This window comes from Patagioenas fasciata, chromosome 19 (assembly GCF_037038585.1).
Source record: "Patagioenas fasciata isolate bPatFas1 chromosome 19, bPatFas1.hap1, whole genome shotgun sequence".
Taxonomy (NCBI): Eukaryota; Metazoa; Chordata; class Aves; order Columbiformes; family Columbidae; genus Patagioenas; species Patagioenas fasciata.
In genome coordinates this window covers 10,650,446-10,674,006 of record NC_092538.1, presented here as the reverse complement: position 1 = coordinate 10,674,006, position 23,561 = coordinate 10,650,446, and the positions used below count along the sequence as shown (strand labels likewise).

Sequence of the window (23,561 nt, the reverse complement as noted above, 5' to 3'; positions counted from 1 at the left end):
CCCAGTTTGACAACCCAACCGTCGGAAATTCCTGTCAGAAAGCGGCCGTCTGCGCGGTGCTGCCGCAGCGATGGCGGGAGCCGCCGCTCACCGCGGTGAGCATCCAGCCCGAGCCCTGCGCTTCCCTTGAGCCGCTACCGGGTCCCCTCGCTGAGGAAGCCCCGCGGTTCCCCTGACCGTTACCGGGTCCCCTCACTGAGGAACTCCACGGACCCCCCGACCGTTACCGGCTCCCGGCGCTGGCGAGCCCCGCTGCCTGAGGGGAGGCTCCGCCCCCTGGCGGCGCGGCGGGCGAGCCGGGCCGCGCATGCGCAGCGCGTTGCGGCCGTTAGGCCCCGCCCCCCTGAGCGGCCGCAGGGCGGGTTCGCGGGGGGAGGAGCCGGCCCGCTCCCCGCGAACGCATCTGGGGCCGGGGCACAGCCTCTCACCGGCGGCCCCTGAACCACCGGTGCCTCCGCTTTTCACCCGGTAGGGAGAGGGGCCGGGGAGAGCCTCCCCCGCCGCCGGAGCCGCGGCCATGGACGAGCAGAGCGTGGAGGTGAGCGGCTGGGTGGCCGTTGCGCTCACGCTCCCTCAGGGAAGGCGGGAAGGGCGGTGCGGGGCAGCGCTGCCTCCCGGGGCTGCTCCCCCAGGCCATGGGGGAGCCGGGCGGGCGGCTGCACCTTCTCTGCGGGGGATGGCGAGCTGTGGGGCCGGGCCTCTGCAGCGGGAGCCGGGGACAGGCCATCCCGGCCTGTTCACGGGTCAGGGGAGGGCTGGCGGGTGGCCCTGGGCAGGTCCCCATCGCTCCCGTGAGGGGAAAGAGGCAAAAGCGGCACCGAGCGGTGGGCGGCCCGGGAGGCGGAAAACAGCTGCGGCTCTGCGGGGGGCAGGGATGCGCAGGGCTGGGCTCGGCTGGGCGCTGCCGGGCTGGGTGAAAAGGGAGCGGGGTGTGAAGAGGTGGCATTTCTAGGTGACACGCAGTTATTTTACATAGTCAGGGTTAGATAAACTGGTGGAGCATCGGAGGTGGCTGCTCTGGAGACCCAGGGGTGACAGAGCCACCCTTGGCGTTTGGGAGGGCAGGACACTGGGAGCTGGCTCTCTGTGACCTGGGCAGCTTCAGCAGCAGCCAAACGAGAAGAATATCTTAAATATCTTAAAATACCTTGTGTGATAACTTCCTGTCAATGCAGGTGGTGCATTTGAATGGTTTGCAACTAATAAAGAAGACACTGATGTATGGGAGATACTGTGGTATCTGTGACTGGAAGATATGCCTCATTTTATAATTTTAATTCTGTAGAGAAAAACATTAGCCTATCTGAAGAATCTGTTGAAGTTCCATAGTTAAAGCCAGAAGGGGTCTAACTCCTGTATAATACACAATGTAAAACTTAGTTATCAGTGAAAAATCTATCAATGTGGAAGCAAACATTGTTTGGCATTTCAGTATACCTTTCTCGTTTTAAGAATGGAGAGAGATGATGGGGCTGTATTCTAGAACAAACACTTTCTCTCCTCAGATGGTTATAGTAAAACAATATGTTAAATTACATTTTTATTGCCTAAGGGGTTGATTAAATAGGGTGTGAGAGAGCATAGAAATTGTGGAGCTAGTGCTAATGATAGGCCTTAACTGAAAGTCTTAGAAACATTAAAAAATGTCGTGTTCAACCCTTCTCGTTAGCATTCTGTATAATGCACACATGTACTTACCATACATTTGGATTAGTTTATTGCCGTTGCATTGAAACTCGTGGGTTCAGAATCTGCAGGTGCAGCAGTTTCTTTTGGCAGTGGCTCAGTCCCATGTGAACACAAGTGGGAATGGTATTTTGGGTACAGAAAGGCCCACTTGCAAAAAGATAAACCAAACAAAAAGCTATTCCTTGTAGAAGAATAGTGTTGTAAAATGGACACAATGAGCTGGTGTATGTAGGAGCAAGTGAGGAGGAGAGCGGTGGTGTTTGACTCAGGGGCTTGCTCTGAGATGCACTATCCATGGCTGTTTGGAATGGGACTGCATTTGTGAAACCTGGCACTCTGCCTGGAAAATAAGTGCAGCTCTGATATGTTTGAAGTGTGTGACTTAACAATAGCAATAATTTACCTTCTGCAGAGCATTGCTGAAGTATTCCGATGTTTTATTTGTATGGAGAAGTTGCGTGATGCACGTCTGTGTCCTCATTGCTCCAAGCTATGCTGTTTCAGTTGTATTCGGGTGAGTTTGCTTATTATAGTTTATTCTTGCAAACATATGGACTTAAAAACTACTGCTCTTCTGAATGCATTCTTGCTTCATTCTTACCCCTTTTCTTGGTCTTCCAAGGATTCCTTTTTCCTGCTCTGTGCTCTTTAGTTTCCCTTTCAAAATCTTTTATGATGTCCTGAGGAAAAACTAGGCAGGCTGTGCATTGCATTCAGTAATGCTAATTATAGAGGCTATCTGGAGTAATTGCTTTTCAGATACGGACATGTAATGATCCCTTTTTTAGCATCTTTTGAGAGTCAGCGATGCCTGTACTTTGCATCTGTCAGTATGGAGCACTGGAAGGTTATAACATCACCTTGTGCCATCTTGGAGATGTTTTGAAACACTCACCAAATCGGCGTGGTGTGATCAGATGTGATCCCGAGGGATTCTGGTACAGCTGGCTGAAGCAGCATTCAGAGTACCTCAATTCATTTATCAAGGTCATGGTTACCAATGGACAATGCTTCAGTTTTGAGTCCGGATGCTGTTATGCGTTAGTGTAATGGGTTTTCAGACCTCTGGTGGTATTTCCAGAAATTGGAACAAGCAATCATCATTCGCTCTGAAATCTCTGACAGGAACTATAGGTGAAGGATTTGTGTTACATGCTAAGAATGTTAGATGACATCTTGTTGTTGGGCGGTGAGAGATTTTTCCTGGGAATGGTTAAATGTAGCAGTGCGCTGACGAATAAAGCCCTACAACTGCTGAGCTTTTACACTTGTGAGCTCTAGTGGGCAGATGAAGTTTTTTCCTCAGCTACTTGTCTTTGGAGTTTTCTAGAAGACAAACTTTCAGAGGGTCCATGTGGATTTGATCATTGAACTGCAGGTATCTTAACTTGCATATAAATAGCTTGAGAGGAAGAAATAAGTTACCTTGAAGACTAATAAGGTAGACTCCAAAAATAGGCTTGCTGTATCTTGCACTTTCTTTTGTCGAAATGTGCTTTTTAGTCTATAACTGTGGGAGTCTGTGCCAGGTGTGTGGTTTTGTGTGGAATACTTGATACCTCAGAATTCTCTGTATACAATTTTAGCTGAAGTGTCTTTGACACCTAAAGAAAAGTGGTTGCTTTGTTACCAAGATACAAATAGCAGCTTCTGCTGTGACTAAGTGGTTGAATGGTTAAATTACAAATCTGTAAAAAAAGGAAAAATATAGGAAGACTGTAATAAAAAGAAATAACTTCTAATTAACGATAGAATGACTTGCAGTTTTTTCTTACAGTCTCTTTAAAAATGTCTTTCCTTTTTCCTCCATAGCGTTGGCTCACCGAACAAAGAGCTCAGTGCCCTCATTGTAGGTAAGGTATTTTTAATATCAGAAATAATTACCAGGAATTGGGTGTACTGTGCTCTTATGCATGGTCTTTTTTCAGTGCAGGTTGCACTGAATTTTTAAGCTGGATTATTTTTGTTTCGAGACGTACCTGCTGTTACATTAAAAATTTACCCTGCTATAATACTTATTCTGAAGTATGTTCTAGCTTTGTGAGGAGATAAGCAAAATCTTTGTTCTTCCCTTATCACACTGCTGTTTTCAGTGCATATAGTTGATGTAATGAGTAATTAGATGGTGTCCCCCTTAGAACTCTTTATATTCTTCTTGTAAGAGTCAGAGATCAGAAACTTCAGTTTTTGGACTGAAATGTGAATGGAGGTAAATATATCTACATTTTACAAAGGGGATAAGTGAAGCACTACAATGGGGATAGCTGAATAATGGGAGAAGTTGAAAAGGCACCAAGAAACATAATTATTTACCCAGTGTTATCCAGCAGCAATCTGGAAATAGTTCTTGGGTTCCCCATGTAGCTGTTCTGTATGTCAATGGGGGTGGTTCATTGTGGTTCTCTCCTCCCTGCAGCCCCTTTTTGCCTGTGACTTTTCCAGTAGTGTAGAATTGATGAACTGAATTCACTGCCATGCTTCTCTTTGAGCTCCCGAGCTGAGTTGTTGCTCTAACTGTAGCAATGCTTCTTGCAGAGCCCCGCTGCAGCTACGAGAGCTCGTGAACTGTCGTTGGGCAGAAGAGGTCACGCAACAGCTTGATACGCTTCAACTGTGCAATCTCACAAAGCACGAAGAAAATGAAAAAGACAAGTAAATGGAGCGTTCTTTGCATTTTGCAGTTTGCTGGATAGGAATGGGCATTTAATTCCAGCTCTTCTTTAAAATCAAGGAACAAATTGATAACTTTTAGTTAAAAGCTGAGTCGTACTCACTATCTGACTAAAAGTCAGAGTTCATTTCTGTAATACTTAATGGAATGAGAAAGCTTTCGGTGTCTGCCTAGAAAACTACTGCAATTTCTAGTTTGACTCAATATAGTTAAAATGAGAGATGTGGGAAACGTGAAGGGTAGTAACACTTGTAAAGGCTCTTAGCCCTTCTTAGTGACCGTACATGTGATTTTGATAACGTGAGGTATTAACTTCGATAATTTGGAGCGTGATTCATTGATGATAGCCTTTATCTTCTGGGTAGAAATCCAATTTTAGTAATGTACTTTCTCTCTGTGAAGTACTTCCTGAGAGAATACTAAGAGCAACATTTATTTTACAAAAGGTTTTCATTATATGTAAGTATTCTTGCAAAACTGTGCTGACGTTTTGCGTTTTTCTCTCACTATTGGGTAGCAAAACAAGTGAAAATGTTAAATTGGGTTTGCAGAAAACTCATAGCTCTTTCTGTTGATGATACATGTATTTTTTGTTTAAGGTGTGAAAATCATCATGAAAAGCTTAGTGTTTTCTGCTGGACCTGTAAGAAGTGTATCTGCCACCAGTGTGCGCTTTGGGGAGGAATGGTAAGAAGAGACTTGCTTATATGCATGTGGTGTATTACAACAAGAGACTGCAAGCATGATGTTTGGCAGCAGTTTGAAGAACTAGAAATGCTATGAAACTGTTGTTATGGCCATTGAATAGCCACACAAATACTATAAAGAAAAACCCCAAGTCCTCTATCTTTGATTTCTTAGTTGCACAGTGAATGAAGTAGTTTATTTTTGGGGGACTGTTAAGACTCCGAATAACTCTTGACAGGAAGCTTTGATGGTATGAAAGCCAAATTCATGACTTCTTATGAAGGGAAGTGAAAGACAGACTTCCTACATACAATCTGCTTTGGAACTTTTCCAAGATGAGTGATACACTAGGAGGCTTTCTTCCCCTCTCTTTCAGGAATTTAATAGGAATGGGATACAGTTAAAATGAGATGTTCTATTATTTGTCCCCCTTTCTTTTTCTTTTTTAACAGCATGGAGGACACACTTTTAAGCCACTGGCAGAAATCTATGAGCAGCATGTCACAAAAGTAAATGAAGAAGTGGCAAAGCTTAGGAGGAGGCTCATGGAATTGATCAGTTTGGTGCAAGAAGTGGTAAGAAATCAGTCCAAAGTGATGATAGGTTTTCCTGTCTTGTGGCCACCGTCAAAGGATAACTGTGAAGTGAGAAATGGAGACAGTGACATTTCATATCCTCAGGATCTTTTCAGTAGCTGTTCAGAAACTGTTGCTTCTGTGAAGATAATTGGATTATTCCATAGAGAGTCTCTTTTTATACAGTGTAGAAAGATCAACATTCTAAATACTGGGGTTTGTAGTTGCCAGACAGAGAAAGATGTGAGTTAGCTCAAGTTATGGAAGAGAAACTGGCAGTTGTATTTACAAATTTCGCTACTAAAGAATCCACATACGCCAGATCTCTATGTGATGAGAAAACGTTGCTCAACTTGACTGTTAACCTTCGGTCACCCACCAGAGGGCCCGGTGAGGTACTCAGAACAGTCAAAGGGTATTAACAACAGGCAGCAGGAATAGCCTGGAACACAGCTCATCTAAACGCATTCTTGTTTTCTTATTCTAAATTTGCAAGCTTCAATAAGACCAGGTTTTGGGTTTGTTTATTTTTGTTCTCATAGAAAAATAGGGCTGGAGGTGACTCTAGGGAGGCCTAGGCCTTTCTGACATCTGAGAGAGCAGAGTCAATATGTAAATGAGTGAAACGTGCGGAAGCGTGAAGGCTTTGGTTTTGTGTCTTTTTCCTGACTGCTGTTTTAGGAGAGGAATGTGGAGGCCGTGCGGAGCGCGAAGGATGAGCGAGTTCGGGAGATCAGGAATGCAGTGGAGATGATGATTGCCCGGTTAGACACTCAGCTGAAGAATAAGCTTATAACATTAATGGGTATGTATTTCCCTCCTCTATTATGAGTGGGAACAATATGTTAAGTGCTGACAGAAAGCTTCTACCTATGATAGAGATTTTAGTTAATTATTTAGTTACTGTGATATAGTTCCAAGTTGTTAGATGTGGCCTGGTTATGTTCCTCTTCAAATTCATGTCAGTACTTTAAGTTAAATCTGGGATTTGTACATTGTACCTCTATTGAATATAATAATCAGTCACAAGATCTGTTTTTGTGTGTGCTGATTAAAGATCAGCCTTAAAGCTATGGTAGAGTGTCTTTAATTATTTGTATGGACAGGTTAGCATTTTATCTGTGTAACACCTGTTTTCTAACAACTGCCAAACACTCTTCAGGTGTGTAATGTGTGATGGAGACAAAGCAAATCCCCATGGCAGAAAACAGGCATATGTGACTTAGGTGGTTTTTGTTTATTGTCATAGCCTTCATGCGAGTTGAAATGCACGAACGCATTTAAGTGTGGTTTGTTCTTTTTTTTGGTGAACACTTGAACATCAAAGTCAAGAGAAATGGCGGGTGTTAGGAGAAAAGTGTCAGCTAATATAAGAGAGAGGCTTGTCTGGAGGAGAGCAAATGCAGTGAAGTCAAAAAAGCACCCCAAAACAAACCTACCATTTCTGGGACACAAAGAATGTTTCATTACTGTCTTAACCTCAAGTGAGTTCTTCACTAGAGCTCTAATTAAAAACGTAGGCTTGCTTTTAAAATGCTTTCTCAATCAACCTTGGTATATTTAGAAATCTTTTACTTCAGGAGGTTTTTGAGCAGATTCCAGGTTAAATTAAAAAAAACTCAAGTTATTAAAAATCCAGTGACTGTGTCTTCTTGAAACATACATTCCTGTCTTTAAACAGGTCAGAAGACATCGCTTACCCAAGAAACAGAACTTCTGGAATCCCTGCTTCAAGAAGTGGAACATCAGGTGATTACAAAAGGAGCAGAAATGTTGTGTTCCGTAGATTCCCTCCTCAGCTGGCCTTCCTTATTATTTAATTAATTTATTTTAACCTGGATAGAGCTACTTCTTGAGAGTATCTTTCCGTTTAAGTTGCACAATTTCCTCTTGAAAAGAAGTATATCTTTCAGAAATAACAAAAGGTGTTCTGTTGCTTGCAAAACTAATATATAGATTAATAGCAAGATCATATAAAAGTGGTCAAAAGCTATGGTTTCTACTAATGACATATGGGTTTTTTCTTTCTCTCTTTTTTCCCATATAGTTACGATCATGTAGTAAGAGTGAACTGATATCCAAAAGTTCAGAGATCCTAATGATGTTCCAGCAGGTGCATCGGAAGCCGATGGCCTCATTTGTCACTACTCCTGTCCCCCCAGACTTCACAAGGTGAGCATTGCATTTCCTTCCTGTGGTACCTGAGCTTGAAAGCCATCTTGTTAAAAAGATTTGAAGTAACTTAGAGGAGAGTATCTTTCTCCCATTTTGCTGTACTACTGTATGACAGGAGGAGGATGTTCCAGTGAGTCTGGGAGGTCGATCGGTTCTTATATGTGTCAGTCTCTCGTAGAACTGGGATGGGAGGGAACTGCTGTGGTTTAATGTGTGGGTTTGAAAGAGCAGGTGGCTGCTGGATGTGTTGCTGGAGAGCTTGGCTGATACCCACCTATAGCGAAGGGGAGTTGTACGCTCAGTGATATGAGCAATGGTAATCTGGGGGCTAACATGATTGTGCCTGTTTTCTGTGTTAAACTTGGTATCCCTGAATTTGAGTCCACACACACTGAAAACTATAAACTGCTTAACTTACTCTCCTTTGTAACCTATGGGGCAAGTAGGCATTTCTGTTCCATCAGAGCTTATTTGATATCTATAGTTCTTGCTGGGGAGCTGGGACAGTGGGTTCCAGCTGACAATTTCTGTTCTTTTTTACACTTAGTGTGCTGATTTGTCCTTTTTCTCTTATTATTGGGTCATTTGGTATATAATTGCAAGGCTCTCATGAGACACCCCTGCAGGTCACCTTAATTCAGAATATATAACCAAAATCACTTCAGAACACAATTCTTCATAAAAAGTGTAGTCCTAGTGAATTTCAGTGGCTCTGGTGACCTAAATCACCTTAAATGCTTCTGAAGATTCCAAGACTTGAGATTTTTAATGTCATGTTTTTAACTAATATATATGTGTATATTTTTTCCTGCCCCTCTCCAGTGAATTGGTTCCAGCCTATGACTCAACTACATTTGTCTTGGAAAACTTCAGGTGAGAATATATCTGAAATTACTGAGAATATCGGGAAGCTTTTTCTTTCTTCTGCACACAAGTAATGCTCTTTAAAACACGGAATAGTTTCTACAGAAAACTGTTAAGATATGAACTAAGCTTCAGGAATTCAATCAAAAAATCTCTTGTTTACCAGGTGAACAATCAACTTTAGCTAAACTGCTAGCTAGAAAGATTTACCATGATAAAGGCAAATTTATATATATTTGTGTATATATATATATATACACATATATGCTTAGGCCTCATTCTGCTACATGCTGTGTGCAGCAAAAAGGATGGTTCTAGAGTATGAGAGTGCAAGTGGATATGCAGCTCATGGAGGGTTTTGTTTTGTCCCAATAGCAAATGCTCTTTCTTTCTCACCAGCACGCTGCGGCAGCGAGCAGATCCTGTTTACAGTCCGCCTCTTCAAGTGTCAGGACTTTGCTGGAGATTAAAAGTTTATCCAGTGAGTTATATTTTTCAACTAGAGTTGTTATCCCATCCAAAACATTTAACATCCATAGGTTTCTCTTGTAAGGAGATCTCAGTTTCATATTGTATGTAAAAAGCTGTATGAAAAGAACATAATAAGGTTGTAGAGTTGGTCACCAACCGCTAGAGTGTTCCCTCTCTGCCTCCAGGTATCTAGCATGAACATTCTCAGTATAGTTAATCTGGTTAATTTAAAAACAAATAAAAATGGGTATTAGCAATATGCTGTAGGAACTTTAATAGATATGTTTACCCTTTTCATCTGAGTGGGTTTTGCAGATGTTTCTTGCAGAACTGAGGTACAGGATAACTCACAATATTTATGTTCATAAATAATTGTTATTTGGGAAGCTGGGAGAAGGACAAGGTTGAAGGGAAATCTGGTTTGCTGTGCATCCAGTTCTCAAATGCTGACATTAAAATGTGTGTATTGTACTAATGTCCTTTCGGTGGGCTGAATACTCTTCATTTCTGAAGCAATATATTTGTCCATGTTGGAACACCAACACACACCGTGTGATCTTTTTGCAGTCCAGTGCTTCCAGGAAGCTCTGGCTGCTACTACAGCTGTGTTTGGAGAAATACACATTTAGTGGTGCCGTGTGAGTCTTGTTAGTGATTTACGAGGCATCTTCAGAGAACTGGGTTAATCTCTTAAGCCCACATATGCACAGAATTGTGTTCTTGCAGTGCAGAGGTGAACCCTGTGTACGTTCTCTGAGTTTTGTAAATTCAGAATTGACAACATGAGGTTTGCTGTCAGAAGGCATTAAAAATTATATTTTAAATGGTAAGTTGGAATGTTTCTTCAACCTAGAGGATTCAAGTTGAGCCATTCTTCATCCTTGATGAGGGTGAGTGCGATGGAGGTTTTGCCATATTTTTCCTTGATTTATTGTGGTTCTAATATTGTTTCTCAGTTAACTGACCTAACTTTTTCATGTTGCATGTTTTTTTTCTAAAGAAATTGCACTTCTTTGAAAAATGAAGTGGCTTTGAAATGCAGCTGTATGTAAAATATTTCAGAACTAATGTTTAACCTGAGCTGTTTTCATGTTGAGAATTCGAGAAGAATTGGACTGTAATAAACTAAGTAGATTTTTATGAGCTTTTTTATATGTTAAATAAATGTTTTTTTTTCTGATACACTGACAAGTGTTTGTCTATCCAGTCTTTCACTTAATTGAACCCCTAAAATGTTAGAGTAATTAAAGCTCTAGTTTGAGATTTATATCCGAGATACTGATGTTAGATTGCATATGTGCTTCCACATGCAGATTCCCCTTGATTAAAGTTACACTAAGAGTTGTAGGTCACAGGAGAATAAAAACACTGCAGCACACAAAGTAGACAACTGCTTTTCACTTTTTAGAAAGTTAATTTCTCTCTCTGTTTGTTTCAAGGACGGAAATGGAGTTGTACGGGGCTACTACCTCTCTGTGTTCTTGGAGCTCTCAGCTGGGTTGCCAGAGACATCCAAGTAAGCAAAGCTGTAGTAAGAGCAGCTGTTCTTCTCTCTGTTGGCAAAGCATCTACAGAGGTTTGCAAAGAATGACCTCAAGTTCTGTAGCATTGCCAGGGACTGATGCAGAGCCCTCGTGAAAAGAAGCGTGAAACTTCTGTTGTCCACTGAGCTTTGAATTGTGCCCAAAGATAATATTTTAAAGTTATTACTCAGTGGCTTTCTCAATATAGAAAGCAAGCTGGCAAAACAACCAGTAAGAGTATCTGTGTCCTGGTATTGGTTTACCACTCCTTACTACTACTTTCGTCCCCCTTGTACTGTGTTCACCCAAATTTTAACACTGAATCACCCCTTCAGCTGGGCAGGCAAGCCTCCCAGGAATCTCAGTTCTGTTAAACTTGGCATATTCAGCAATTCTGACATCTTTGTTTTGGTGTTAATACCTGCGATCTTCCCCTGCGTAGGTACGAGTACCGTGTGGAAATGGTTCACCAGTCCACCAACGATCCCACTAAAAACATCATTCGAGAGTTTGCCTCCGATTTTGAAGTTGGCGAATGCTGGGGCTACAACAGATTCTTCCGTTTGGACTTGCTCGCCAATGAAGGCTACTTAAACCGGCAAAACGACACCGTGATCCTAAGGTAAGGAAGACAACTCAGTTGAGGTTCTTTTCTGCTATCGTTTCACAAAGTGTCACACCTACTGCTGAAATAGGAAATAATTAAGGAGTTGAATTTAAAATAATGGTGACATGTTTTGTCACAAATAAATTTCACTGTCATCAGCTTTAAAGAAAATGTGCTGAAGGGAGTTGTAGAAACTTTAAGTATGTCTTTCTTTGAGAAGTAGTGATGCTTGACAGTAATAAGCCTGGGTTAGAGATCTGTAAGTAACTGAATTAAAGAAACAGGGTGTTTTTTACCTCTCTTTAGAAACAGTTATAGTGAGCATTGGAAAACTTTGGGAAAGAAGGACGTCTGTAATATAAAAACTAATGCTATCAATGGGAATTGCCATGCTATGACAAAATATAAAGCTTTATCCATCTATTTGAAATGCTCTCTGGACAGTCATACTCTTGCTCCTGTTAAATGCTTTGTAGTGTATTGATTTTGTTACTGTTGGCTGTGAAGATAACGACTTCTCCTACAAATACTTACTGTTGTCATTCAGTTCATTTGGGATATTGAATATAGAAGTACAAGATGTCTTAAGTTTATTCCATCACTAGATTTCGGGTTGTAAGATGTTCTTGTGTGGGCCTTTTTGGATTTTTTGGGGGGGAGGGAAAACAATCAACCAGCCAAAAAAGCCAAAACCCACCCACCTTTTCAAATGTTCCTTTGAAGGTTCCAAGTGCGCTCACCAACCTTTTTCCAAAAGTGTCGAGATCAACACTGGTACATTGCTCAACTGGAAGCAGCTCAGACAAGTTATATCCAACAAATAAATAACCTTAAAGAAGTAAGTGTGATGTATATTTACATAAAATCACTTTTTACTGACCAGGATTACCTGATTTAGATTAGTGTTTGTGTTTGATAACTGTGTTTATTTGGGTTACTTACTGGTAGTTTCATATTAGCGTTATTAAAATAGTATATATGCAAGTTAACTAACTTACTTGATTTGGTGATGATGCTCCATTGTCGTCTTCTATGTATACTTTTGTGTATCCTTCTAATATTTAAGAGGCTTGCGATTGAACTTTCCCGGACTCAGAAATCACGAGGCATTTCACCTCCAGACACTCATCTTAGTCCCCAGAATGACGATGGTCCAGAAACAAGATCAAAGAAATCTGGACAAAGCACTGAAGCATTGCTTGAGAATGTTGCTGCTCCAGGATTGGTACGAGATAACAAGGAAGAGGATGAAGAGAAGCATGAAGACTTTAATGTAGGGATTATTCTTTTCCTGCCTCTTTATGTAACTCCTTATGATAGGATAGCAGTAGATATGTGACAGACACTGGACCAGTGCCCAGGGAGGTTGTGGAGTCTCCTTCTCTGCAGACATTCAAACCCGCCTGGACACCTTCCTGTGGAACCTCAGCTGGGTGTTCCTGCTCCATGGGGGGATTGCACTGGATGAGCTTTTGAGGTCCCTTCCAATCCCTGACACTCTGGGATTCTGTGATACATCCTACAACAAAAATGTTTTCAAGTTGCATCTGAAAAATCCAACTTCTCTGTGTTTGTTACCAGCTTTTATTACGCTTTGAGACCCTCGTAACTCTTGTATGGTGGCGTGATACTCTGGGGAGGGAGAGTTTCTCTTCATAGCTTTTCTTGAATGTGTTGAAGTGCAATTGAAGTATTTATTTTTACAAAGAGTTGTTCTGTTTTTCTTGTAGCACGAGCTCTCTGATGGTGACTTGGATATAGATCTTGCTGGAGAAGATGAGGTGAACCACCTGGATGGGAGCAGCTCTTCAGCTAGTTCGACAGCAACTAGTAACACTGAAGAAAATGATATTGATGAAGAAACTATGTAAGTAACTTAATCACTTTCAGTTCATCACTCTTGTTTCCCAGGGTAATCATCCTAATTCCAGTGCAAACTCATTCATTTGCTATATCACACTTGTGGTGTGGGGGATTCCAATGCAATGTGAGGGGTGTTTTCTGTGCTGGAAACAACATGAACCAATGTAGTTAATTCTAAACATTGAATTTTCAACCAGCTAGTTCCTGTCTTTCCAAACTCTTAATGTATTTTAGTGTTGTATCCTGTCTTTGACAAGTGATAGTCTGTGAAGGTTCTTTCCCAAAACACTATTAAGAAATCTGTTTCTACACTGTAACGAAAGAGAGGTTTGGTATTAAGAATGTTGTGGTAGTAGGAGAGTGATAATAAGGACAGTTGCTTAAACTAGAGAATTTAAGGTTTTTAGCTGAGATGATAGTGTCAAATCCTAGAATCTTTGTTAAAATGTGAGGATGTGTTGTAACACATACAAATATAGAAGTTTGTAGGATCAGATTTTACAGTCTAGATATGTATGACTCTTTTGGACTCCTGGTTAGTCAATCATTTAATTAACACACTTTGATTTGTTCAGTTTGTGTCATTTGGAATGCAGAATATGCTATTTACGGTGCTTCATGTTGTTTTCAAGGTATGTGCCATAACACTTAACAAGAGCTGACAGAAGCTAATAACTGTATTCTCATTTTTCCACCCCAATCATCTCCTAAGGTCTGGAGAAAATGACGTGGAATACAGCAGCAATATGGAGCTGGAAGAAGGAGATCTCATGGAGGATGCAGCAGCCGCTGCTACTCCTGGAGCATCAGGTATGAAAAGCAGCCTTGAGAACCCCCATGAATGCAAAGTGCTGTTAGATTCCGTCCCCTGTTCTTCTTGGAAGCAACGCCAAGCTGTGTGTTCCGCAGGCATTTCTATTTTGGGAAATGCTGCGTCATGTGGTTTGTACTGATTATTGCAGTGTAGCCGAAATGTTTCGGAGGTTCAATAAAATAGTGTAATCTTCTAAATGTGCTTGTTTGAAAATGATACGTAAGTTCAGAGAGATGCTTTTCTGCCTCTTTGAAACCCCTTCCATTCCGATTAAAAGCAGACCAACAAGGAATTCTTACTGACGTCTGTGTGACGTCCGAATGTGTGACGCATTCACTTAGACTTTTGTGCACTGTAAAACCTGAAGTGTGTGGAGGGAATGAAGTAAAGAATCCCCACAAGTGAAGCAGAAATACATTTTAAATGCAATAAGGGAAAGGTGCTCTGAGATTTCTTGCACCCTAGAGATTATTATAGCTCAAATTAGCTATAGGTTAGTAAGATTCTGAAAGAAAAATACATGTATATTGAATTTAAGTATATTTATGGCAAAGATGTCAGAAGTGGCCTTCACTGGAGGTGGTATTTACACAGGGGCTGTAGAAACAGCATTTATTTAGGAACTTTTAGAATGTAATTTTTAACCACACTTGTAAAAGCTGACGCAATCTCTTCACTCAAGCTTCTCGCATTTACCTGCTCGCCCTGTTTTCTGGTATGAATATTAGTAGTGTCACCTGTCTGTGGTGGGAGCTCTGTTAAACTATCCCATTTTAATCTCACAGATGTAACTATTTTGTCTGAAGACTCTCTCCATCTTTTGAGTGCCTTGGCCACTATGTAATGGGAACATGATAACACAGAGCAGAACTCAGCTGAAGATCCCCCCCCTTAATCTAAGCAGGAGGAGGGAGATACACACTTAGAAAGCTTATATGCATTTCTTCAGAATAAATGCTCTTTGTATTGATTTGTTTTCTAGTCTACCCATAAATCCATGAAATAATACCCATGTCTTAAGTTTCTTGGAATGCTTTCATTCCTAATCTTCTTGGAGAACTCTCTTTTTGTTTTTACAGGGAACAATGAGTCACCTGTGTCATGTATATGCACGCTCTTTCTCTGTACCTCTTCCTTAGGCACCAGTGGCCATGGCTACACCAGCGCGAGTGGACGACCTTCAAGGCGGGGAGGAAGCGCTCTGGGCTCAGCAGCCAGTAGCAGTTTACTAGATATAGATCCCTTGATTTTAATCCACTTGTTGGATCTAAAAGACAGAAACGGTATGGAAAACCTTTGGGGCCTTCAGCCACGTCCACCTGCCTCTCTTCTGCAGAACAGAGGTAACTGTATATCGCGTATCAAATGATTTCATTCCAACCTGGAAATGTCTCTGGAGTTAGAAGCAGGTTTGAGGAGGGGAGGGAGAAAAGAGGGTGACAAACAGCACATTTCACTGACAGCTGAACTCCATGTCCTTGTGTGCTGCATCTTCCTGCCTGCGCTGACGCATTTGGAGTCTGAATGGTTGACCTCAGCTTGAGGGTGCCAGATGACTCAGCTGAGAACAGAAATGTGTATCGAGGAGGGTCTTCTCGTCCTTTTCTGGGGGATGTGGCTGAACTGGCTGCGTTGTGTAGAAACCTTACAGAGATGCAGTTCGTGTGATTTCTGTTCACTACAACTATGGGAGGTGAAGAAAGGCCCTTTTCTAGCAGGGGTGAGCACCGAAAGACAAAAACACCACAAACCAGCTCTCTGCTGAGGAAGCGGTTACACCTTGCACTTCACACAGTTCGTACACTTGGTGGCTGAGACTACAAGGAGCACAGCAGATGCTAACAAAATAGTAAATCCTGGAGTTTACTTTTGTATGAAAAAGGCATTTAAAATGGAACTAGAAAAATGTGTGTATTAGGCTGGAAAAGCACTTGTAAGCACTTGTGGGAGAAAAATGGATCAAAATGTCAGCAGCCAAAAATAGTGATGGCATTTAAATAATTGAAGACTTCAAAGAGTGTTTGTGGTTCAGTTAGGACCCTTCAACTGAAAACAGCAATTAACTTCATGTGCAGAGGAGCAAATAGTTGACACTTTGGCACCCATGGCTATTACTGAAGGTTGCTAGTTTCTCTTGTTTTATTAGAGAAGAATTAAAATTAAATCAAACCTCAAGAATATGTTTACTGTGATTGGCACTTATTTGGAGCTAGCTGGCTGGCTACTGCAACAACTTATTTCAGGTCATTCTGAAGCAACCATTTAATGACTTAATAGAACAGAAGAGAAATAATGGTCTACTTGCTGCAAATAAATACTTGCTTTTGCTGCAGCGATGACATTGGTGTTACTGAATCTAAAAGCTAGCTCAAACTATTTGTTCCTTTGCGATTAGCTTTTGAAATGTAGTCACATAAACAGAACTTTCAGCTGAATGTAATCTGTATTTCCAAAAATGGAAGTCACTTCCGAAAGTATGGAAAAGGGAGGCAGCAAATGACAAAAGGACCTTGAGAGAGGGTGTTGCGCTTTGTGCTGGGCTACCCGAGCAAGATTAAGCTCTCCCGTTGTGCTGAATGGCTTCCTGATCAGCTTTAGCTACTGGTCACGCAGCTGAAATTACCTGTTTTGTGGAGGTTCCCTCAAGGTCTGACTGTTCCCAGAGCTTATTCAAGTCAGTCAGCGAAGGGAAAGCTGCTGTTTCATTGGGAGTTTGCCAGACTTCACCTCCTAAGGTGAAGGTTTCTAAGAGCCGCTGGGCTTTATGGTTTTGAACAGCTGAATTTGCAGCAAAACACTTAGAGAATTTCTAAGGCTTCAACTAGACATCAAAATTGTTCTAATTCTGGCTGAGCAGCATGTGGGTTTACGCAGGTATTGGCTCCTCGACCTGATCCTGTGGTGTTAGGGGAATTCCTTCCCTAGTTTCAAATTTCTTTGAGTTCTATATGGTAACATGGTATGTTGGTGGGATGAGGATCTTATACACACACTCAACAAATTGTATAAGAACTTGTAACAAATTTGACTTAAACTGGCAAGCAGATTTGTGACCTGCAGCTTGTCTGGCAATATAGAGCAGTAGCTCAGGTGTCACCCGAATTCATGCAGTAGTACTGGGAGCTTTGGCTCTTCCAGCGAGCTGGCTTTGGGGTTCTTCCATGGCAGAGAGTGAAAATCTGCTATCCCAGTAGCTGTGCAGTGCTTGCAACCTCAGTGTTACAGTGCCACACCAGTACAGATGATGTCTCTCCCTTGTGTTTATAACATATAGGTAGAATTCTTACAGCTGTAAAAATATTTGTCTGGTTTTGAGAACAGTTTTTCTTACCTGTTGTGTTCTTTAACTTTTCCTTTGGTAAAGCATCATCTTATTCTCTAAAAGAGCGAGAGCAGCGGAGGCACCAGGCGATGTGGCGCGTGCCACCCGACCTCAAGATGCTGAAAAGGCTTAAAACTCAGATGGCTGAGGTTCGAAGCAAAATGTCTGATGTCAAAAACCAGCTGTCGGAAGTGAGAAGCAGCAACGCCGGCTCCTGTGACGGGCAACCCAGCTTCTTCTCCATTGAGCAAGGTGCTTTAGCTGCCTGCGGAACAGAAAGCTGCAGCAAACTGCAAGAAATAGGAATGGAACTGCTGACAAAGTCTTCAGTGACCAGTTGTTACATAAGGAATTGTAAGTGCTTAGAAAAGGGGGGATTTAAATGTCACTCTTCCAGATGTCAGTTGCGTAGGTGGTTTGTAAATCCAGGCACCTGGAAATAGACCTTTTATAGTTACTCGTATTCAGCTGTAAGAATCTAGAAATGTAAAACCTGCACTGCCTCTGAGTCTTTGAATATTTTTGCAGCTGCAAGTAAGAAAAGTAATTCACCCAAACCTGTTCGCTCTGGAGCAGCAGGGAGTCTGTCCTTACGAAGAGCTATGGACTGTGGGGAGAGCAATCTTCGTTTAAAGGGCGATGGGCAAACCTCTGAAGGTAAAGAAGGTCACGTTTATCTGTGTGATTTGATGCGTCTTGGCACCTGTTGTACAAAAGCTTTTCAGGAAGTGTTTTTACTTGGCAACTGAAGTTTTCCTGAAACTTGAGTGGATCCTTTTTCAAACGTAGTTGATGTTATTGTAGCGGTGCAGACCCTCAGCTGATCCGCTGTGAAACGATGCCACGCTGTTGACTTATCAGAACATAAATGTGTTACGTGTCACTGCAGGTCTCTCTGCAGATGTTTTAGGAGTTAACTTAACAGTGAAAATCACAGATCAAAAAGTACTGATCCAGGTTTAAATTGTGATTTGACTTAATGGGAGTTCAAGGAAACTCTGGAGGCATGTGATGAAGGAATTGTATGATATTGCTGCTCCTGAGATTTAGGATGCCCTTTCTTAAGGGCAATGAAACAAAATACCTAGGGCAGGAATTGGGGATTGTGCCCCTCATGTTCAGAGAAGGAATTGGGGTATGACAATTGTTTTCTTATAATGCTGAATGCATTGATAATAATATACATTGATAATAAAATAACGATACAGAAGGCTTGGGTGAGAAACTGGAAAATACCACGGAGTCATTAGATGGTGTAACTGACCTTGGTGCCCAGTTCCACCCTTGTCCAAGAGTAGAAGCAAATGGGTTTGTGTCTATAGCTGGGAAAAATAGCGGTGAGGAGGGCGTCTGTGTTACTGGAAAATAGCATTTCACCACTCAAGGTGGGGAAGGAGCAGCCTGTACGTCCTGCAGTCTTTGTGTGTTAGAGAGCAGGTGTCAAACGGTGCATGTTGCCCATACATTGACTTGAAAATGTTTTAGGAGTGAGAGTGGGGAAGGTGGCTTGTACCCACACGTGTTTGTAACAACACTGGTGATGTAAAACAACTGGATGCTTAATCTTCTGAAATAAGGCTGGATGTGCTTTGAATTTTTCTCTCTCTTTTCTCAGGAGGCTTAGGGAGCTCAAAGCTGAGTGGTCGGCATCACCCTCACCCTCCACGGCCCCTGGCGAGCGGCAACGCCTCCGAGGTGCTGCCCAAGCCGGAGGAAAGGCCTTGTGAAAGTTCAGATTCCGATGTGGGAGTTTCTGGCTTAAGTGGCTTAACTGCTGTGGAGAAGACCAGGAAAGTTGTTGCTCTAGGGTAAAGGTTTTATTTTGCCCCCCTGCCTCTTGTTATCTCTTCCCCCACCTCCTCTTGATCTAGAAAGAAAAACGACCATAATCTACTAAAACCAGGTGCTTGTAGCATGGAAAAGAAATTGCTTTGAAGTTGACTTGGTTGCTGCCGTTCCCTCTGGATATCAATTTCTGGTTTTATAACCAGTTTACAAGTTGTCTTATTTTTTATTCTATTCCTTTCTTTTGATCAGCTGTGGATTTAGTCTGACGCTTTGATTTGAAAGGCAGGCCCAGGCTGTTTTCCCCCTAGTCCTTGCAGAATATCCTCTCACTGACAGTTACCACTTTTGGTTTCTTCATTTAAGACCATATTTTTCACTGGGACTCTACTTTTCAGCAGTTTCATAATAACTCCCTGTGGGCTGACTAAGCAAAGTGCAACAGAGTACTCAGGGCTGGCTTTTGTGGGCTTTTTATTGGTTTGGTTTTTGTTTTTCCTAAATGGTGAGAGTCACCATTTTTGGAAAATACCATAAACTTTTCCAGGTTTATATTTAAGCTTTTAAATATTTCTCAGTCAATCAAATCTGGAAGTTTAAGTGGATATGCAAGAGTCTTAAGCAATGAGTAAAACTAGCTGTGGCACTAAAAGGATTTGTTTCCATAGCTGGATTGAAGCTGAATTTCTAACGTGGTTTTTGTGTTTCTCCTAATTTCTTTCTGAAGATCAAATTCTAAAGGGTGTCGTACGGAAGGAGCCCAGGCAGGCGGTCTGGAAAACAACTCGGAAGCTGCCGACCTGCAGGGGATGCTTTCTGAAGGTGCTTCTGCAGGGCCAGAAGAAGGTAAATGGGATGTTGCAGAGGGCAAACGCAGTGTGACAACACTGTAGTGATGATCCCTTCCTGTAAGGGAACTGCCTTGAATAGGAGACAGAAAGAGGGAATAAAACCCAAACAACAAAACCTGTTTTCATGGCTGTTGAACTTGGCTGGAACACTTGGCAGCTGTGGTAGAAACCTGAACAAGGAGAGAACGTCTGTGTGGCTGCTGTCTGGGGAGAAACAGATGTTACGGTGCAGCGGGAACGCGAACACCCAGCAGATAACGCTGGTGCCGTCTCTTTCTCTGGACTCCCAGTAGCTTTTTGTACCTCTGGGTATGTCTCCAGGTCTTTGCTTTGCTGTTGAGTTGCATGGCCTTGGAAATAACTTCTTACCTAATTAAAACAGTAGCCAGGGACCTTGGCTTTTAAGTCTTCTGCCTTCAGGGACAAACCACACTGGTAACTACCTCCACGTCCACACTAGAATCTCTCCAGCATTTCATTTTGGGTGTTGTGGTGCGTAAGCCAGTTTCCTTAGAGACTTGGAGGAAACTTTCCCCCTCCCTTCCTGCATCTTTTCCACGCTGGAAAAAAAATACTGGCTTTTTTTTTCTTTGAAAGTCCATGTAGAAGAGTTTTTTCTTATCTTGCTAAAACTCTCCTGCCTTCCACCCCTGCACTAATTTGAATTTCAATGACTGAATTGTAGTGCAAAGCCTATATTAAGGTGCCAGCAACCATCTCTATCTGCAGTGTGCAATATTGTGTAGGAGTTGGCATTTACTGAAGGTCTCTCAGTGACAAAACTGAATTTCTGCTCTTAGTCACTGCAGCGTGATCGTGATGTGCTCCTGCAGTTCTCCTATTATAGCGGAGAGCCTAATAGGAAAATGTTTTAAAACCCAAAATACTTCATTGTTAAAAACCCCAGGAAACAAATATTACAATATTTTTCCTTTCAGAGGAAAAACTACAGTGGAGTTGGCATCTCCCTTCACTACTTGTTTTTTCTTAGCAATGAGTATCAGCTCTTGAGTAGGAGAACACAGCAAACCCTTTTTGTCACCTGCGACAGGGAGAGTTTTGACCGCTGTCAATGCGCACTCGAGGTCTGGTGAAACAAAAGCGGCCGCTTTGATCAACAGCTACGGCCGTTCTTTGTAGGAGAAGCATGTTTTATGTGAGAGAGACTTGAATGGAGTTGCTGCTTGTATGTTCCTCTGCTCAGTGGGTCGTACTGCCTCAGAACTGTTAAAGAAACCCACCGGACTTCGTGTCCCCATGGGTGAGGTAGACGGAACAGCTGGCAGGGGAGCGCAGCTCTGGACCCCTGAGCTCAGCCGGTGACATTTTGGAAGTGTCCTCCAGAGCTAAGCTGCTCAGCAAAATGAGGCTGTTTGCAAAGCTGGTCCCCGCTGCCCTGTCAAATTCCTCAGTGCTTTGGTAAATACATTTAGCTCTGAATGTGCTGCTTCTCCCATTTTCCTGCCAGCTGTTGGTATTTGATATTGGTAACTCTTCCACGTGAAAAAGTTTTGACCACTTTAGCTGCACAGATGTTACCGCCGTCACTTCTGCCTTGCGGTTTTTGCCTGTTGGGGTTTTATTGCAGCCGGGGTGTTTCAGAAGCATGTCCTTCATCTCCTCCCAGGAATGAGCAGCGACAGTGACATTGAATGTGACACAGAAAACGAAGAGCAGGAGGACGCTGCCTCTGCCTCAGAGGGGTTTAACCACGGCTTCTGCGTCCCGTCCTCGAGCGAAGGTACAAGTGCCGGTGTGAGCCCACCCTCCCCAGCGCGCCTGCGAAAGCAGAGGTCGCTGCTCGTGCTCTGGAGGCGTTCGTATTAAAGCTCAAGCAAGCACTGATAAGATTTGGAACTCCTCTCTTGGGATCCTTGTTAAAATCAGATGGAAACAGGAGGGGGAACTGTTTCTAGCCTTGAGAAGTCAGTTTAGGTGAGTCTCTCAGGGAAGCGTTGGAAAACCCGTAGCTCTAGTTCTGAATCGGAGCTCCCTGTGTGCGAGATGGTGGTAAGTGGGCTGATTCCAGGGAGGCAACTGCTGCCTTACACACGGATTTGCATCTCAATTGGCAGGAATGTGCTCTGAGTGCTTCAGTGGAGTTTCAAAAACTCATCCCCTATTTCTCTGAAAAAGCTTTAACCTTCTGATCAAATTAAAAGCTGGAAGGTGACAGCTGAGGCTCAGTGAAGGTGACTTTTGGTCGGAATAAGCATCCAACACCGCATTAGCAGCATGGCCTAATGACTCAGCTTGGTAACTGGAATTTGCTGCTGTGCTGTGTGTCTGCAGCAGCACTAAAACCTCACAGCTCATCAGAAGGATCAAAACATTGCCCGTATCTGTGCTTGACTTAAAGATACCTTAAATCTCAAACCCTGGGGCAGTCTTAGCTCTGTGTCAAGCACATTGTGTACCAGTATGTTAAGGGTGAAGTGCAACACAGCAGGACTTGCAGGTGGCGGAATGTTAACTTGCTGTGTTCGATTGCTTATTCTGTTTTCAGCCTCCGAGAGGTGCTCAGCCTTCCCAGAGGGTGATCAAGTCGGTTCTGATGATCTCAGCTTCGTTACTGGAGAAGATGGCACCAGGTGAGTGCAGCCGTTTGCCTTGGCTGGCCTGTGAGTGGCTGTGGCCTCGGGGATGCACCTTTCCCGTGCTGCTGCGGAGATGAGGCCGTGTTCACCTTGCTGCGAGCAGAGAGGTGGGTGTTTGTGCACTCACTGCAGGCAGCTCAGCCCCCCAGCTCTTCTGTGGGGCACACAGGCTTGAAAAGTGACACAGCACAGAGGGAGGACTGGCTGGGGTTCGAGCTTGTGTCATCGCCAGTAGAAAACCGAGTGGATTTAAGTACCTGGTGTGAACTTTTGACTCTTAAAGTTGTATTTATTTGAAGCCTTAAACTTCTCCCAGTTGCGTGTTTTGGTGACAGCTGCCTCTCTTTGGAGCAGATAGAGATTGGGCTCGGGGCCTGAAGACCTGCGGTGGTTCACTGGAGCTGCTGTTGTGGCTGTGCACACCCCCGTCTGTCACCTGCTCTCCTGGGGTTCTGTTACAGTCATCTTAAACCTGTTCCTGGGGCACAATGGCCTGTGAGGGCCTCACACTAAAGGCTGCATTCCTGCTGGCTCTGCCGGCTGCGCTGAAAAGGTGTCCACAAGGTGCTGTAGCGTCGTTCCAGGATGTCTTATTGTGTCGTTGGAATAACCCCTGAACGTGTGAATGTCCTTGTTTTAACCTGCTGTGTGAGGCTGCTGAGTCCTGCAGATGCTGTGTGGTGAGAGTTGCGGTGAGGCAGCTGGTGCTCAAGTTATTCTCCTCATTCTGTGGTGTGGACCAGCTGAACACGCTGCCAAACCCTTCACTCTTTTTGAGCTGCTATAAACTATTTGTGAAGCTGAATAACCGGTTAGCGACAAAGCATGGGTAACGGTAACCGAGAGCTGTCCTCGTCCCAGCGGCTGTGCTGACGTTTTCTGTGTCAATGTGCCGCAGTGGAAGCGCTGTACAACTCATCCTTTAAAACTGTTTGCACTTTGTTAATAAAATGGATGTTGAAACCTGGTGTGAAGTTTCAGCTGTTTGTGTGGGGAAGTCTGGACGTGCTCTGTAGCACCAGGTCACTGTAAGAACTTTTTCCTGCTGTGCACCTGTCACTTCTTTC

General features: G+C 43.0%; 1 protein-coding gene across 2 annotated transcripts; it reads left to right on the top strand.

Moving 5' to 3' along the window:
• The first annotated feature begins 347 nt into the window (after positions 1-347).
• Positions 348-23,462, top strand: TRIM37 (tripartite motif containing 37). Of its 2 annotated transcripts, XM_065853263.2 has the most exons (25): positions 348-538; positions 2,102-2,203; positions 3,502-3,542; positions 4,225-4,341; positions 4,960-5,047; positions 5,500-5,622; positions 6,304-6,427; positions 7,304-7,371; positions 7,670-7,794; positions 8,620-8,670; positions 9,061-9,142; positions 10,572-10,648; positions 11,098-11,277; positions 11,986-12,100; positions 12,329-12,535; positions 12,993-13,129; positions 13,838-13,935; positions 15,079-15,282; positions 17,304-17,615; positions 17,790-17,918; positions 18,877-19,069; positions 19,774-19,892; positions 21,525-21,638; positions 22,404-22,488; positions 22,849-23,462. In XM_065853263.2, the coding sequence occupies exons 1-25, from the start codon at positions 518-520 to the stop codon at positions 22,850-22,852; spliced, it is 2,916 nt and encodes a 971-aa protein (XP_065709335.1). In that variant the 5' UTR covers positions 348-517; the 3' UTR covers positions 22,853-23,462. The 2 variants fall into 2 exon arrangements, with proteins under 2 accessions (XP_065709335.1, XP_065709337.1); XM_065853265.2 differs by lacking the exon at positions 12,329-12,535.
• Positions 23,463-23,561: the final 99 nt, after the last annotated feature.